Here is a 17428-nt window from a genome sequence, read left to right as displayed (position 1 = left end):
GGGGGCGGGGAGAGGGGAGCTGGGGTTCCCCGGGCCTGACAGAGGAGATTCCCCCGACTCAGGGCGGCGCAGAGACCCAACGCGGGCTACTCTAGGGACCCCGGGCCGCGATCGAAGGAGACACACGCCAGGGGCGATGGGGATCCCCACTCAGGGTCGGGATCCGCGTGCTTGCTCGTCCACCTTACCGCGGGATGGGCCGCGACCGCTGAGCGTCTGCGAGGTAGTCGGACGCGCAGCTCCGGAGATCTTCTGGTCCGGCGCTTTTAAGGAGCCAAGCGGAACCCCGCACGCAGGAAACCGGGGCCCCGAACTCGGGGGCTTCGCCACTGATTGTCCAAACGCAATTCTTGTACGAGTCTGCGGCCAACCGAGAATTGTGGCTGGACATCTGTGGCTGAGCTCCGGGCGCAACAGGGGCGGAAGCCGCAGGGACCGAGCTCGGCGCGGGCGAGACCCCTCGGGGAGGCGGCTGGCTGGCCCCAGCGCGAGGATCGCGGCCCCAGTCGGGCGCGCAAAGGAGGGACGCCGGTCCCTGCCACCAGCGCCGCCATCCTCATCCTCGTCGTCGTCGTCGTCCTCCTTCTCCTCCTCCTCTGCGGGTGACCAGTCGTGGCTGGCGGGGGCCTCCAGTCGATCGCGTCGTTTTTCCCTTTTTCAAATTTCGTCCGGGAACGAAGCTGGCACGCCGCGGCGGGGCACGAATGTGGTCCGGGGAGCCCGCCCTCGCCCGAGCCGCAGCAAGTCGGGGCCGAAAGAAGATGCCGGCGGAACGCGCTCGCTAATTCGTTTTGAATTGGTTTTAACCTAGCCCCCACCAATACCCCCCAAACAAAAAAGCCGAAACCAACCCCTAAATCCCAAATAAACCGACCCCTCCCGCCAGCCCCTCCAGACGGACCGATGGGCTGAGCCTCCTCCAGCCGCTGCAGGAGTCAGGAGTCGGAGAAGCGTCGGGAATGATGCGCTCCAGCCGGGCAATCGCCTCGGCTTTGGAAACAACTTGGACAAACGAATCCTTTTCATTAAAGACAAATCTTCGGAGATAGTGGGGTTTACTTATTCGTTTATTTCCTCAAAAGTGGGGGTTCAGGAGTTGCGGCGGGGGGGGGGCAGCTGGGCGTTGCTGGGGCTGAGCCCAGGTCACCTGTTCCTAACCCCTGTCCCGCTGGGGACTGAAAATGACCCAAAATGCTGCGGAGCAGGGCTGGGGCCAGTTTCAGCGATGGTGCTGGCATCCCTCGTCCCGGAGAACCGGGTTTTCTCAGTGTATCCTCCTGCCCTACTCCTCAGCATTAATTGGGGTGCCCTGGCAGAAGGGATATCCCGAATCTACTCTCCCTCTTCCCAGTGCAGGCGGGAAAGGAATTCTATCGTCCAGTTTCCAGGACTTGGAATCCCAGGCGGGACAATGGGCCACTCCAGTGGGGCTGGAGGCAAGGAGGGACCTCCAGGTTACAGGAATCAGTGAGATGGTAGGGGGCCATTTCAAATCCCTTGCTCTGTTCCCTAACATGGAGACCCTGACCTCAGCACCTAGTTCGCGTTGGTCATACAGCCTTTCTAGACGGCACTTGGACCCCAACACTGGCCTTAATTTGCACTCCAGCTCCTACCCATAACCCCAACATGGCTGGCCCCCACCTACACATACCCAGAGGGTCTCTACCTGCAGACTGCTGGAGAGAAGCCCAGAAGCCACGGGTCGTGTGTCCTCTAGGCCTTGAGAATGATGTGCACACACGTCCCCTCACCCCCAACACTGCTGAGACAACCATCTGGCACTTTCAACTCCACAGAAGGAGAGGTGTTCCACCTTAAACTACTGACATTTAATGAAAAGCAATGTTTTGGGTGGGATGAGGTTAATGCCCTAATTTTCTGGTTGTTGTTGCTGAGGTTCTCCCCCCAGTGAAGCTGCTTCTTCAGGTCATGGGAAGGGAGGTTCAGCAGTTTGACAGGCCACCCCCATTCTGGTTTCTGGGGCTGCGGGCTGTGGCTGGTGGGACAAAGCCTGGCCTTGGACAAGTAGAGAAGTGTCCTGGGACCCAGACTGGTCAGCAGGGATGGCCTCCGTCTTCTCCAGACGGGCCCTATCAGACCACTCTCTCCCAGACAGTCTGTGTAGTCTGGGTTTTAACCCCTGCCCTCTTTTTGGGTGAAGGGCAGCTCTGAAAGCCCTAGGCTGAGGGCAGAGAGGTTGGACCAGGGACCATGGCTGGGGGGGGATGGGGGGTGCCACTGGTTTCTAAGGATGAAGCTCCAGGCAAAGCTAGTAAACAACCTCGTATTTTATTTGCCCAAGGCCAGCTGTTGCAGGCACTGAGGCCCCAAGACTTCCAGAAGGGATGGAGGGAGGAGGGGGCCTGCCTACCAGGTGCTGCCTGCCCCCATCCTGCTTCCTACAGGAGGTGGGAATGGAGATAGAGTCTACATTTGTGCCGTCACGTATCACGCCTGCTTTCAGATACTTATAAATATTCAGTTGCTGTTGAGGAGGAAACTGAGGCACTCCGACCCCCAGGCCTCTATGTGCCAGTCCAAGCTTTTTCCTGCTCCTCTCTCTCTCTCCAGAATGAGCTGCAGGCAGCCTTTTGCTGGGGGAGGGTCTTAGAAGCCCATCTGGTGGCCTGTGGGGGGGAAGGCCTGCCAGGGTCAAGGGCTGGGGATGGGGGAGCAGGAGGAGGGGTGTGGTTGGAAGAGCAGCTGCTGGGAGGGGGAGTCAGCACTGAATAGGGGACCCCAGCTGGGGTTCCATAATGATATCAGTGGGGGACAGCCAGAGCCCTCTGCTGTCTAGATGGGGAAACTGAGGCAGAGACGCCTCCCATCTTGGAGAAGGGAGGGGCCTCCTATCAGCTATTCCGGTCCATTCATCTTCTCCGTGAAGACACTACAGCCCAGGAGCTGGAGTGCCTCGTCAGTGGTCACTCGGTGTTTAGACTGAGACACAAGGAGTGGAAGGCAGCTGGGTCACCTGGCCAGGGAGCCCCCTCCTGTTGTGACAAAACAGAGGGGCACCCTCCCCCACCTCAGTTGCTGGGGAGGGAGGCAGAGCTGAGCCTGCCCACCCCCACTCACGTGCCTGAGAAAGGCTCATTTTTAGCACCTGGCCTCTTTTCCCTGCCTGGAGGGAGCTTGGGGGACAGAGCAGGGAAGAAAGCGGCCAAGTGGGACAGGGAGACCTGGAAGCAGGGCCCCAGGGGATGTCTGATCACGCTCTTCTCCCCACCCCAAGGGAGCCCAGGCACAGAGGGGGGCCCTCAGCCGCCATGCAGCGTGGATATGAAGAGGACGCTGTCCTGGTCCTGCAGCTGGTAGTCGAGCTCACCCTGGTCCAGGGGAGAAAGGAGGAGACCATCAGGGGCTTCACCCCAGCTGTCGGGACGGGAGGAGGGGGCCTGGCCGCTTTGGGAGAGAAGGATAAAATCTACCAGAAAAATGGGTGCCCTGCACATTAACCTGCAAATCTTCAGGAGGGAGGAGAGAGCACCACTGCCCCTGCTACCCATTCCTTCCTCCCTGGGGTGGGAGACTTGAGTGGCCCCAGTTTGGAGGCCAAGTGGAACAGGGGCCTAGCCAGCCACCCCCGCTGGGCCTGATGAGATCCCAAGGCTGTGCTGGGGAAGCAGTGAGGGGAAGGACGTCTCCCGAGGTACTGACCAGCAGTTCCCAGTCCGCATCGTTAACCAGCACCAGAATTCCTGGCCGCCTGTGGGAAAGAGGGTGTAAGGAGCAGGGAGCGAAGGGCAGGAGGCGGCGGCAGCAGGGGGGTAGAGAGGCTGAGGCCCCGGGGCTGGAGGACAATGTGGTGGGAGCGTTCCCTCCCAAGATTCTGATTATAAAGCACCCAGGCAGTGAAGGGGACACTGAGTCTAAAGGAAACCAGGCCAGACAGTTGTAGCCTTTGGGATGATAGGAAAAATGGGTACAAATTCCAGCACCACCTCCCGGACCTCAGGCAACTCATCTCCTTTCTCCAAGCATCAGCTTCCTTGTTCAAAAATGGCACAAATGACGCAGCCGTCCTCCTGGTCTGTGCCAGGATGAGCCGGGATGATGCGTGTCAGGCGCCTGCCTGCCTGTGTCTATGCCAGTAACCACGGGCACAGCTTACTTTTCCAGGGGTCTCACATCACTCTCCTGGGCCTCCCACAGGCCCATCCTGGAGAGGAGGCTATCTTGGCTCTTCAGAACCAGGGAAGGCTGCCCGGGGCCTCAAGCACCCACACGCCCGAGAGCAGCCCTGCCTGCTGTCAGATAGGGGAGGCTGACATCTGGACAGGTACCTGCCTGGCCCCTGCTGGCAGCAGCTCAAGGAGCACTACTGTCCTTGGGAAGTGGCCTCCGTGACCGCTGAACCATGACCTGAGCCAGGGCTTGAACAGCAGCCTTAGCCCCCAGGGCCTGCTGGTGACCTCTGCTGCAAGGGGATGACGACTAGGTCCCACACATGCCTTGCCCACCTCTCTTACACATCAGGCCGCCTTCTTGTAGAAGCAGAGTGACTTCTTGGCACATGGAGCGTGGCTCTTTTCCCAGGAGGCCGGGCTAGGTCTGGGACAGGTCCAGAAGCTCTGGGCTAGGGGCAGGGGTGAGCTCACCCTAGTGAGCATGCACGTGCACGTGTGTGTGTGTGTGTGCGCGTGCGCACCTGCCTGTGTACACAGGGGCACAGTGACTCCCTGGAGTTCTAGACCTGTGCCCGCCAGCACGGTATCGATGAGGCACTGATGACGTTTCTAGGGCTCAACAGACTCATGTGCTTAGGAGCTACGACACGGGACAGCACAGAACACCCAACGTTTCCATCACCACAGAAAGTTCTACAGGACAACCACAGTCCCAGATTGTCGAGGGATGAAAGGGTACTTCCTGTATGGAGAGAGTAGCTGAGGCCCAAAGACGGAGGGAGGATAAAGGGGAGAACAGGACCCCGAGAAGGCTGCGGGTGAACCCAAGGACAGGGGCTCAAAGCTCCTTCCCCCGCCCCGCCTGCCCTCCTCAGGGAGGGAAGAAAGGGACTCACACGCTGTCTCCCTGGATGAACAACTCTGGCCGCTCTTTCAGCAAATTCTTCTTGATCCAGACAAGGAGGTTCCGGATGTCCCCTAGAGAGGAAGGCACAGAACAAGTTCTTGTCAACCCCCCACGATTTCCGGCCCTCAGAGCCTTGCCTGGATCAGAAGGAAGTGAACACGGGGCTCAGGGGACCTCTTTAGACCAGGCTCTTGTGGCCCCTGGACTTACAGATTCCCAAGGTGAGGAAGGGGGTTAGGGGGCCGGCGCTCTGCCAGAGAGTCCTTCGGAGCAAGGGGTACCGCTCAAGGCTTAAAGAGGCGAGGGGGCCTCAAGACAGACAGGCTTCTGAAGGGCCCTGAAGGACCCCCTCCACCCTTCTCTGTCCAGCCAGTCCCAGAGGAGGAGGACTCAGCTTTGCTCTCTGAGGGGTCTGCATATATTTCCCTTTGTGAGGGAAGAAAAACAATTGCTGAGCCGATAACATCAGTTAATTTCCTCTGGCAGACGGAGAGAAGGATCCTTCACCAGCCAGAGCTGCTGACACATCGCTGCCCCGCTACCCCCACCTTCACAGAGCCCCCCAGGCTGGGGACCGCCACCCTGAAGAGGCAAGAGCTTCAGGATCGAAAGGGCCTCTCCTGCTCAGCTTGGACACTGAGATCTGTCACTCTGGGGTCCTGGGACAGCCACTGAGCTCTGTGCACACCATGTGGAGGCTGAGAGCCACCTGGCCCTGGATCACCTCTCCTTTCCTAGGAACAGGGTCCCAGGCCACAGCACACTGAAATCTGGCTCCATAAACTTCTCAAAGCCTATGGCTTTCACCTGTCCACTCCCCCAACAGATGGTCTCCTGAGGCTGCGGGAGTTCCTTCTCTCCCCAAGACCATTTGAGGACTGAAGGCCCTGGGGAGACAGCTAGTCTCCGGGAAGTTGGTAGGGCTTGGGGCTAGCCACCTCCATCCTGACTTAGTCACCGAGGGGTCTGCCGTCCTGGACCCACGCCTGAGCAGAGCTCAGGGACGAAGCTGGAGAAGAGTCCAGGCAGCACCTTGGTTTCTCTGTGCAAAGTGACAGCCTTGATCTGCGGGTGAGGGAAAGGCTGCTTGGACAAGAAGCCCCGCTCTGCCCCAGTCTTGGCCCAGCAGCATGTCTCCATCACAGAACGAGCCTCGGGCAGGGTTTTCAGGCATTCTCCCTGACCTGCATGCCACACTCCTGAAGGGCAAGCAGGCTGCACCCGGGATGGACCCGTTCCCTCTGCTCCATGCCAACTTCCATGGATCGTCCGCCAGCAGAGCACGGGGCCATGGGCAAAGTGTCCAAGACCTGAGGCTGCCGCCTTTCAGTTGTAATTCTTGCTTTTAAACAAAGCAGACTGGCGTCCGCACGGTTCCTAGAGCAGGCAGGGGATGCGGAGTGTAGCCTCCGACTAGCTGCAGTCCATTTGGACTCCCGGCTGGGCCCCCCCCCCCCCCCGAGGCCTGGCTCCCGAGGTTCCCCCTAGGCCTCCATCTTGGCCCTGTCTGGTGGGCCGCCAGCCCATACATCTTGCGGCCGCTCGATACAGCCGCTGGGGTCTGACACATCCATCAGCCAGCGTGGCAGGCGGGGCTGTGCCTGTGTGTGTGGAGGAGCTGAGAGGCACTGGGCAGTGCCTGGCCCGAGGTCCACCGGCTGCACCTCCACAGTCCCGGATGGCCTGTACAGAACCGGGACCCAGTCGGGGCAAGGGCCCAGACTCCCTCCAAGAGGAGGGGGCTTCTGCTCCACTCGAGATAGGCTGGGGGGAGGGGGAGGGCTAGTGGTCATGTCGGGGTCGTCCAAGTGATGGCACCATCATGGAGTCCCAAAGGGGTGGACGGGGGGTGAGTCTGCTGTCGGTTCGGGCTCATTTATCATGATGCTCCTCTTAGCGGAGGTCACTCCCGCCCTCCTCCGTGCCCCCCAGGCCTGCCCACATTCTTGATAGCCTGTTTCCATGGTGAGGTCGCCGTATTGTTCCCCCATGCCTGGATTTGGGGGTGGGGAGAGGTGGGACTCGCTGCTCCCTTCGCGGGGAGGCCTTGCAAGGGCCACTCGGCCTGGCCTGAAACACCCCCCCGGGGACATCTTGCTAGGCTTGCTAAGGCCCAGACAATATGCAAATAGCTCCAAGCCAGATGGTCGGCTTCCAAAGGCGCCCAGGGGAGGAGGACGGGTTAAGCAGAGTCAGGGACTGGTGTCTCTGGGGAATCTCCCGCTCACCTTCCCCCTCCAGGTCCTCCTGCCTTCCCACTTCCACGGAGGGTGGTTTCTTTCCTGGGATCCCATGCAGTCATTCACAAGACAAATATTTATTGAGCAACTGCTACGTGCCAGGTGCTAGGAAGACGGTGGACACAGAGCGCACCCTCAGGGAGTTAACAGGCCAGCAGGGGAGATGGGCACACTGACGGAATTAGTTGCAATAAATGCTATCTTCTTAGTGTGGGGGCAGGAAACCTTTTCTGAGATGTTCCCGTTGATGCTGAGGCCTGAAGGATGAGTAGGGCAGGATGGGGAAGCGCCCCAGGCAGAAGAAGGAACATATACGAAGACCTGAGGCAAGATGGAATTGGCAGGTTCAAGGTGATAGAACAGAGAAGACAAGATCAGCAGGAGAGGAAGCCAGACCATGCAGGGGCCTTGAGATGGTTCTGCTCTGGAAGAGGCCTCTTCCTCCTCGCGAACCCCAGGTGTGCTCCGTGGGTACAGAACCCACGCTGTCAGGGCCTGTGCTCCATGTTTCTCTGGTGACGCGCAGTACCAAGATCAGCTCAAATACACGGCACCACTGTTATGAACCGCAGTGTGTCCTGAGGACCCGGCGGTGGCCCAGACCACACGGCAGAGTCTTGCACACAGAACCTGCGCGAGATGTTTGCTGACATGTGGACAGCTGCAGAGGCGGGAGGAGAGGCTGAGAACGGAGACAGTCCTGGTTCTGAGTTTGAGCCATTACGTCCTGGTCCTATGACCTTGGCTGTGGGGTTCTCCGAGCCTCGGCTTCCTTCCTTGGGAAGTGGGAATGGTAAGAACACCCCATAGGGCTGTCGTGAGGACCGAATGAGACGATGCATGTGAAGCTTCTGGCACATCTGTGCCATGATCGTGCTGTGATCCAGAGGGAAACCCGGTACCCTCTGCCTTCTCCCAACGTCCCGAGCTTCTGCCTGCTCTGCTCAGGCCCCGGCCCCCTGGGGACAGCCTGGCGGGTACAGTACAATCCAGCACTCATGGGGTAACGCTGGGACTGGCTGGGGCTTTCTGGGGGACCTATGACCTTGCCATCAGAAGCGCGAGAGGCAATGAGGGGATGGGGGGGACTGGGAAGGGTGAGGGGGCCCCAGACACTGGCCTTCCTCCATTTTATTTTATTATTTGTAAAAATCGTTTTGTTTCTTTTTTAAAGTAACCTCTATACCCAATGTGAGCTTGAACTCACGACCACAAGATCAAGAGTTCGATGCTCTGCTGACTGAGCCAGCCAGGTGCCCTCTTCCCTCCAGATGTTCAGAACCCTTGCGTGCTTCCAAGACAACCCAGGTGGAAGGACTCACGTTCTGAGGCTGTGGGGGCCAGGATGCTGGCGCTGGGTGAGCACCTGATACCAGGTCTCCAGTGAGGAAGCCTGGCCCGCACATTCGGGGAAGTGCAGGAGTGGGGGCTGCTGCTCTGGGGCAGGGTGGTTAAGAGTTGGGGTTCTAGAGCCGGGAGACCCTGGGCTGCTGCTAGATGCCCTGGGCAGGAAGTCACCTCGCCTCTCAGTCTCAGTGTCAGCCTCTGACAAATGGGGACAGCAATCCAAACCCCAAAGCACTGCTGTGAGCGTTCAGGCATAAGGTAGCAGCAGGCCCTGGGGAGTGTCCAACACCCAGGACAATGTCTATTTGCCCACAGCGACTCAGGGCTCCTTCTCCTCTTGGCTGCCAGATCCCGTTCCTGCAGGCTGCCGGCAAAGGGGCACCATGCACACGAATCTTAGCGCCTACGAAAGCTCGCCCCAGTGCACTGTCCTTGTCTGGGGACACGGACCATCCACTGTGGCAGGGTCCATCCACTGGTGTCCACCCTAGCTTCTTGGGCTGAAAGAGAACAATCCCAAGGTCTTATCTGATAATGAACCCCAACTCCAACAGACCCACATCCAGCCTCTCTTTGATCACCTCCAGGAAGAACTTTTCTCCTAACCAGAAATCTGTCTTCCTGACACTCCCCTCAAGAAGCCTGTTGGTCCATGGGGCCCACACCAACAAAAGCAGCCCCTCTTCCCCACGCCACTGAGATCTGGGAGAGCTGGATCCCCTAAGTCTTCTCCTCCATAAGGTTAAACCGCTCCAGTTCCCACCAAGTCCACCAGGCTCCAGGCTCTTCTGGGAGCCCACCCCAGGCCTTAGTTGAAAAGGGAGAAGAAAGAGCAGGGATGGGGGGAGTAAAGGAGAAGAGAGGGTAGAGGGAACATCAGAGGGTCCATTTACAAGTGAATGGGGGTAAGAATGGAGCAGTTTGTGGGCTAAACTGGCCTCAGAAGGAGGTTTACAGATGTGCAGGGGACGCTCCTCATTGTTTAATTAAGCAGAAAGTGGATCTTTTCAAAAGCAATTTTGCACAGGGACTGGGAGGGGTTGGGGGAGAGGAGGGCGGTGGGGAGGGGATCAGCAAACAGGCCCCAGAGCAGAGAAAGGAACAGCTGGCCCCAGAGAGGCTGTGAAATGCATGCTAAGCAGTTTAAAGCGCCAGGAGCTCCCCTCCAGCTCCCTGGCCGGCCACCCTGTAATACAAAGGCAGGGCAGAGGAAGAGGGGCAGGGATAGGTGAGGCCTAGTGTCTCGTCCTGGGGACCAGGGCAGGTAAGGCCCACATGGGGACAGTCTGTCTCCCCTGACATTTTGGGTTTGCTCCAGGCCACTGACCAACCACGGGCTGGGGGCCCTGCGTTGAAGAGACCCTTGATGCATAAAAGCCAGCCCCCAGTGGCCACAGTGTCCCAAACCGATGGCGCTCACCCACCCCTGCCAATCAAGGAGATGGCCTGTTCCACAGAGATGGCTGTTAGTACGGCCCCCTCGATAAGCATACTTCTCACCAACCACACATCCTGATGCCCAGAACTGTGTGCTCAGATCTGGAAGCAACTTTGCCAAACTGTGGATGTCCAGTGGGTAACCAGCTCAATAAAGACTAAATCTAGCCCAACCTCCCACTTCACAGATGGGAAAAAAGAGGCCCACGGAAGTAAATGATCTGCAAACGTGTACTGCCAGGACTCCTCTTGCAGGCTCACCCCCTTTGGCCTTGCCCATTCTCTTTTCCCAAGTTGGCTGGGTTGGAAGCTCTCCCCTGGCCCGGGACCCAGGGCCCTGGAGTCCCCTTGTTTGTGAGACTTGTCACAATCCATAATCTTATGGTTGCTATTTTCTCTGCTGGAGTCTCCAAGACCTGCTTGGCCAAGTGGCAGCCCCTGGGCTGGGAAGGCTGCCAGTCGACAGAGCTGGGCACGGGCTGGGGGGAAGAGTGAGACTCTGCCGGCGGCACCCGCTGGGCTCCTGTGTGCCAGGGTAATGCCTGGCAGCTGCCAGCAGGCTCTGTGGCTGCGGTGTGACCTACGCCTCTGGGCGCAGCAGGGCAAAAATGGGAACCAGGGGTGGAGATCCATAGCCAAAGGCCCAAAGACTGAGTCAAGGGGCCATTTCAGCTTCTCTCCCCTGCTTGCTTTTCTGCCATCCCAGAGAGGGGAGGGTAGGCCCCATCTACCTGCTAAGCAGTGGATGGAGGATGAGAGATCAAATACCCGGGTCTTAGCCCCGCCTCCCTACTTAGACAACTCTGGACAGGTCACCGTCTCTCTCTCTCTCTCTGAGGTTTGGTTTCCTAATATCTACTGGGGTCCTTACAAAAATCAAAGTAAGTGGCTGTTGAAGGCATGAATGAATGAATGAATGAATGAATGAATGAATGAAAAGTGTAGAAACCAGAACATGCACTGCAGGTGTGAGATGGCATGTGACTCAGGGAGTTTGTGGCACCATGCAAGGACTTTGGAGACCCTGAAGTCTGGTTCTAAATCCCAGCTCTGCCATTTAAATAATCATATGGTGTGGACCAAGACCCTTGACATCTCTGAGTTGGGGTTTCCAGTTTTTAAAATCGGAATAATAATGGCAGCTACCACCTAAGAATTTGTGACAATTATTTGCACAACCAACCGGGGTTGTGCCTACCACACCAAACTCAGCCTGTGGTCTTCATCACACTGGCCTTTCTTCAGTACCTGGACCACCCTGAGGCATCTGACCAAGAGGCCCTCACAAGAGCTACCCCCTCCGCCTGGAATGGGCCCCCTGCACCTCTGCTCTCCCTCCCAACTTACCAGGCCGGCTGCTTTTTTACCCTTCAGGCCTTCACCTCAAAGTCATCTCCTTAGAGGCCTTCCCGTCCCACGCGCTCTCCTTCAGAGCACCCGTTTGCTCCCCTCGTGCCGATACCCACCACTGTCCAGTTTACATTAGGTGTTTGCTGGTTTGCTGCCTGCTTCCACTTCCGCTACTCTCCACGTAGGGCAAGAACCACATCTGTCGTGCTCGCCACCAAACGCCCAGCAACTAGTACAGTGCCTCATACAAAGGAGGCACGAGAACCAGACGAGCCAACCACAACCACAGAGTGAGTACTTCCAGCTCCGGCACAGGGTAACCATTCGGCCAACGGACGAATGAGGGGGACTGGAATCACTAACCCTGTGGACGCCCGTGCCACGCCGACGCAGGACAAGTGAATCACAGCTCAGGAGACTTTACTGACTTCCCGGCCAGGTCTTTAAGGCTGCATCTTTGAGAGGCTTCTTCTGAGAGCCCCTTGTTCCCTCCCCAGGCTGTGTGGCTATCTGTCAAACTAAGAAACAGTCACCTTTATCTTCCTGGGTCTTCCCCCCACTGGGGCCGCACACTGTCCCCCAGTCCTGACATTTCACCCCAGCTTCACGGCCACTTCCAGTTCCAGGATGGCAGCGTCCTGTGCTTTGGTGAATGTCCCCTGCCTGGGAATGCAGCACACAGACCCACCCTATGCCACTGCTCTCCAACCTAAGAGAGGGTCACAGCCAGCCTTGGCAGCCGGTGAATTTGGGCAATTGTTTGATTCCCAGCAGATGTGTCCAGTTCCAGAAGAACCCTGTCAGACTTCACGACCATTTCTCAACTGAGCACTTCCATGAACCCCAGTCCCCTGCCTCCTCCTAGGATTAATTCCACCACCCCCCCTGCCCCCGCCGACCCGAAGTAGATGGGCTCCCATTCCTGAGCGCTCTGCTCCTGTGAGGACCCACTGCTAGGGCGGCAGAGCACCTCTGGGGTTGTGATGCCAGGGCCCCTGCCTCAAGCTATACTGGTATTTGTGCAGTTGGATTCCCACAAGTTACCTCTTCTCCCCTCCCCCCAGTGTGAAGGCAGGGACTGGCTCATATTTGCGTGTCTCCTCGGTGCCTGGTACGTGGTTTGCCAGTATGTACTTGTGAGCACGAGGTGCTCAGTATGTACTTGTTAGAGGAAGATGAACGAGTACTTGAATGGACAAACGAAAAAACCCCACTGGTTCCCTTAGTCAACCTCCCCCATCCTTTCTGGCTGGATGCTGTCCGCCTCACCTAAATCCTCGCACCATGTGAGCCCTTCCACACTGCTCCCTTCTTGATGAAGGTGACCCCCTTCACGAGGACCCCTCCCTGCTGCCATCGAGTAACAAGGGAGATGCATGCTACAGCTTTTCACACACAGGGACTTCCGTCCCTACCTCCCATGCAAGAGCACTAAAGCTCAGAGAGGGGAGGCCCCTGGCCTGAGGTTCTAAGGAGATGCAAACTCCAGTCTGTCTGAATACAGAACCCGCATCTGTAAGGACGAAGCCACGCTACCTCCCTCCTGCCACGCTGGCTCATCGCAGAGAGCATGGGGGGGAAGGGCACTGGGGTGATGTCTCTTCCTTACTCTTCTCCCTCCCACTGGCCAGGGAAATCCTCCCCGGGCCCTCCTGAACAGGGCTGAGTGACCCCTTAGACTCCTGCTCCACGGCCCCCGGAGAGGGGCTCGGAAAGCGCATACTCACAGGGCTCCTCCCGTCCAGGTAAGGTGACCTGATGTTTCTTTATGCCGTCGAAAAGGAGCTCCGCACCGCCTCTGCAAAGGAGAGCCAGAGAAAGAGCCGGGTGAGCTCCTGAGGAAGCTGAGCCGACTGAAAACTGAGGAGGGGGCTGACACTAGAAGCCCAAGATGCACAGACCAAGGCTCAGGGGCAGCTCGAGTACCACCAGTATGTGACTGACTCTCAAACGTGACTCCCTGATGTGGTCAGGTAGGATGTCAATAATCTCTACCGTGACCAGGCACCCACATTGGCAGACTCTCATTTTTACTCCTCTGCTTTCTCAAGAGGCAGATCAGCACGTGGGTTCAGAGCACAAGCCTGGGAGCCCACACTCTCCCTCTGCCTGATGCCCAGATCTTGGGCACGTGACTTCATGTTCTCAAGCCTCGATCTCTTTCCATCTACACAAGTGTTGCGACGCCACCATCGGACGTGATGGAGACCCTGTGTGTTGAGGGGTTTCCTCTGGCCAGGGGAGGGTCTGAAATGCCCCTGCTTGTGCCACTCCCTGCTGCCACTCCACCGCCGTGCTGGAGGCTGAGACGCCACTGGGCTTAGCAATAACTTTGCCATTTACAAGAACACTCTTCATCTCATTTCATCCACAGGGCATCCCAGGTAAGGAGGAAGGGAAGCAAACATTATTAGTTCCATATGATGGAGAAAACTGAGGCCTAGAGCGGTTAAGTGACTTGCCCAAGGTCACACAGGCAGCGGCTGAAGCAGGATCTAAATTTCAGCTGGTTTCTGCTCAGCCCCGACAACCTTGGCAGAAAGAAAACAAGACTCCCCAAAGGCCAGAAAGCCCCTTGAAGGCAGATCTTGGTTCAATTCTGTGCGCCAGCACCTGGCCAAGGGGAAGCTGGGACAGCAGAGATGTGTGGAGCCAAGTCCAGAAGCTGGGGCTTATGATGCAGACACCAGGGCTCTTTCAATGCCCCATAGTGCTTCTTGCTCTGGGTCTCCTGATTCCCATCTCAGACTTCACGTGGATCTTAACTGAGAAGGCCTTAACAGACTTTTGATGGATGTGACACTTCCCACCCCACCACCCTTTCCCAATTTCAGAGAACAGAGATGTCCTGAGACAGTCCACTGGGAGGCAAAGGCAAGGCAAGCATTGTCATGGGGGAAACATGGGGCGACTGTCATCCAAACAAGGTCATGCTTTGTTGATGCAGAAATGTGGAGGGGGAGAGGAGGCCCATCTGTGGCCGCGCGCAGGGCCATTTCAGCTGCAAGCCTGCACAGAGCCTCCATTTATCCCCTTCCAAGAGCCTCGTTCTCTCCTGGGTGGGGGCTGGCACATGCAGCAGCTGGGGTGGGGGAGGGTGACAGGCAAGGGGCTCAGGAGTTGGGGGTCAGAGAAGAGGGGTGGGAACTGGAGGCACTGGGACCCAGGCAAACAACCAAGAGTGGCCAAACCTGGTGGTGCCAGGCTCAGAGGCCAAGGCTGTTTTTCCCCTCGCAAGCAGAGAAAGGGAGAAGCAGCCTTGCTCAGAGTGACCTGTCACCACTGGGTTCACTGGCCCCCCAAGGGAGGGGTTGGCATTTCTACTGCCAGCACATCTGGAGGGGAGGAAGGTGAACGCCCAGCCTCTGGAGAGATTCAGGGAGGCGGGCAAGGGGCCTGTTTTGGTTCCAGCAGAGAACCAAAGACAGACATTCTCATGTCCTACAGGGTCCGACGTTCAAACTCAGTTAAGGAGTTCCATCTGAAGATACTTCATCTTCCCTTCACCCCTAATTCCTGATGGCAGTGTTTGTTGGTACCAGTGGCAAGTACAGACGATCCCCAAACTGCCCTCACTGTTTCTAACTTATCTCCATCAGCTCATCTCATGTATTTTTTGTTTTGTGTATTTATTTCCCTTCTACTGCTAGAGTACAAGCTCTGCCTACAACAGGGTCTGACACACAGCAGGTCCTCAAGAAATATTTGCCAAGTGAATGAAAATGCCCATGTCTCCTTCTCTGACCTCAGTGGCACTACCTCCCTTTGCCAATACCTACCAGTCTCAGGAAGAAGGGAAGGGGTGAGGGAGAGGGAGTCTCACATCTGGGCCCCAGGGACGCACAACACATCTCTACCGCATATTTGAATCTGGTGTGACCTGAGAAAACGCGCTGCTAAGGACAGTTCAGGGGGCAAGACGAAGGACGGCAGAACTGGTTCCTGACAAGAGAGTGAAAGGTATGAGGGGTCTTCTAGAGAGTCTATCAAAGCTGGTGGGACTGACAGGACCACATCTGCTCAGGGGAAAGAGGCAAAACCCTAACTGGACTCTTCAAGGGCCAGAGTGTCACTCAAGGGACAGGAGGGAGAGAATGATGGGCAAGGCGGTTTCTTTGCAAATCGGCTCAGATTCACAGTGGGGGGTGAAGGAAGTCCACTAAGAAATGTAGATAAAGAAAGAGAAGCCAGGGACGAAAACACGCACTGAGACAAAGAGAGAAGGAATCTGGGTTTGGCATACATCTTAGACATTCTTGCTTCCTGAGAAACTGCCATTCTCATGGGACACTGTGGTGGTGAGAGGAGGTGTCAGGAGATGGGGAGACAGGGGAGGAATGTTGTGGGGCTCATTCTTGCTCTTGAGGGTGACGAAGGCTGAACCTAGAGATGTTTCGACTAGAAAAGGGGTAATTAAGTTAGTCCGTCAGCTCAGGAAGGCAGGGACCATATCTTCCTCATAGTAGGACTCCCCACTGGAGCCAGCACGGTACCCGGCAGACAGACATTCCTGATGAACAAATATCATGTCTGACTCAGTAAGAGTGAAAGGTAAGCTGACTGCAGAGAAACCTGAACACCGGCAGTCTGCAGCTTTTCCCTTTTCAGCTCTGCTGAAGCCTGTCAAGACAGCAGGGATCCTCCTAGAACCTCCAAGCTATGGGGGGGTGGGGGGGTGTATAGCTGAGCCAAGGGTCAGTGAAGCAAAATAGTCAGGAGGCCAGACCAGTATCGTTCTAATTGGACCCATGGGGCCAGACAATATTGTCAATTAAAGCGCAGTTAACATTCATGAGACTACCCCCTTATTCTAACGGACAGAAACACTGAACACTGGAGGACACGGACAGAGTTCTATTTATCTTTGTATCCTCAGTGCCTGGCTCACTGCCTGGCACATGATAGGCACTCAATAAATGGCTACTGAATGGACTATCCAATGAAGGGAAAACATGAAAGAAACTGGGGGCATCCAATGGAAGGAAAGGCATTTATGGGTAGAGGTTTTAGATCACCGTTTCAGACTTTCCCTTTCATATAAGCCTTGGCTTGTTTATCTTCACACACCCGCACACACATATCTAGTCCCGGCTTTTCCCATGTGACTCCAAATTATTCCACCCATCCCTTGGGTCTCAGTGTCTTTGCCTTTTCTCCAGCTCTGAAATCACATGACAAACCTGTTTGTAGGGGACAGAAGATAGCGGCTTGAGGAGACTTCCTCCCTGATCTGGGTTTCTTCAGCTATTGGTGTGTGTGCCCCAACCCTGCTCCTCTTGTCTTGTGCATGCTGTCCTGTCAACTTAGTCTCCTCCACTGTGCTATTTATTTATCTCCGTATCTCCACCTGACTCAAGATCTGCAGAAAGCAATCAGCAAGTTTACTGAAGGTCCTGAAAGGGCTTCAGGTCTGTTTAACACTCCCAAATCTTGGGAAAGAGACGGAGTCCCGTCTTGGCTACACATCCCATGAGAAACAAGGCTCCAGGAACCGTGTAAGCGGAAACTGCTGACCGAAGGAAGAAATTTGGAGGTGAAGGGTGGTCCTTGTCGGTTCTAGGAGCTCAGGTGCCAGACGCACGGGCCTGATCGAAAACGGGATTAGCAAGGAGGCCGCTAGCTAACTGTCACGTCTCTTAGGTCCGGCGGGGCACAGGGCACTGAAGACTGCCCAGAGGGCACCTCCACGCCTGGGCTTGCGCCTCTATTCCCGGACATACGGCCTCGTCGCCAAGGGAGACCGAGCCTCTCAGACTCTCCGAGGCGGGTGGCGTAGCTCTGGGAAGGCGCCAGACGCCTCGGCGATTCGGTCGTGTTGGGGCCCAAAGCAGAGGGAGGGGAGTTCCGGGCCCGACGACTTCAATCTATCCCCACGGCGCCCCAGCTCTGTGACTCACCCGAACTCCACCTCCACTGACAAGGGCGCTGCCATGTTGAGGAAGCCGAGCTTACAGGAAATTCCCTACAGCTTCCGGCGTTCCCGCCCCACTTCCGGTCGCCGCGGACGGAAGAGG

The 17428-nt window shown here is 56.9% G+C and overlaps 1 protein-coding gene across 2 annotated transcripts; it reads right to left on the bottom strand.

Moving 5' to 3' along the window:
- Positions 1-2273: 2273 nt before the first annotated feature.
- Positions 2274-17422, bottom strand: URM1 (ubiquitin related modifier 1). 2 transcript variants are annotated; one of them, XM_008698712.2, is made up of 5 exons: positions 17312-17422; positions 13142-13212; positions 5030-5111; positions 3664-3712; positions 2274-2996 (listed from the first exon to the last, which is right to left on the bottom strand). In XM_008698712.2, exons 1-5 carry the CDS (start codon positions 17344-17346, stop codon positions 2928-2930), a joined length of 306 nt encoding a protein of 101 aa, XP_008696934.1. In that variant the 5' UTR covers positions 17347-17422; the 3' UTR covers positions 2274-2927. The 2 variants fall into 2 exon arrangements, with proteins under 2 accessions (XP_008696934.1, XP_008696933.1); XM_008698711.2 differs by having other exon boundaries at positions 2274-3332; positions 17312-17406.
- Positions 17423-17428: the final 6 nt, after the last annotated feature.

Source organism: Ursus maritimus, unplaced genomic scaffold, assembly GCF_017311325.1.
Source record: "Ursus maritimus isolate PB19 unplaced genomic scaffold, ASM1731132v1 scaffold_17, whole genome shotgun sequence".
Classification (NCBI taxonomy): Eukaryota; Metazoa; Chordata; class Mammalia; order Carnivora; family Ursidae; genus Ursus; species Ursus maritimus.
The sequence above is the reverse complement of the archived record's forward strand: the minus strand, read 5'-3'. Positions and strand labels throughout refer to the sequence as shown.

Excerpts from the sequence above, each read along its gene's own strand:
- URM1 (XM_008698712.2), bottom strand. The coding sequence starts at position 17,346 with ATGGCAGCGCCCTTGTCAGTGGAGGTGGAGTTCGG. Across the intron at positions 3,713-5,029 it reads TTCATCCAGGGAGACAGCGT|GCGGCCAGGAATTCTGGTGC; the intron begins GTGAGTCCCTTT and ends TCTTTCCCACAG. Across the intron at positions 2,997-3,663 it reads ATGCGGACTGGGAACTGCTG|GAGGGGGCTCCCTGGCCAGG; the intron begins GTCAGTACCTCG and ends TTGTCACAACAG.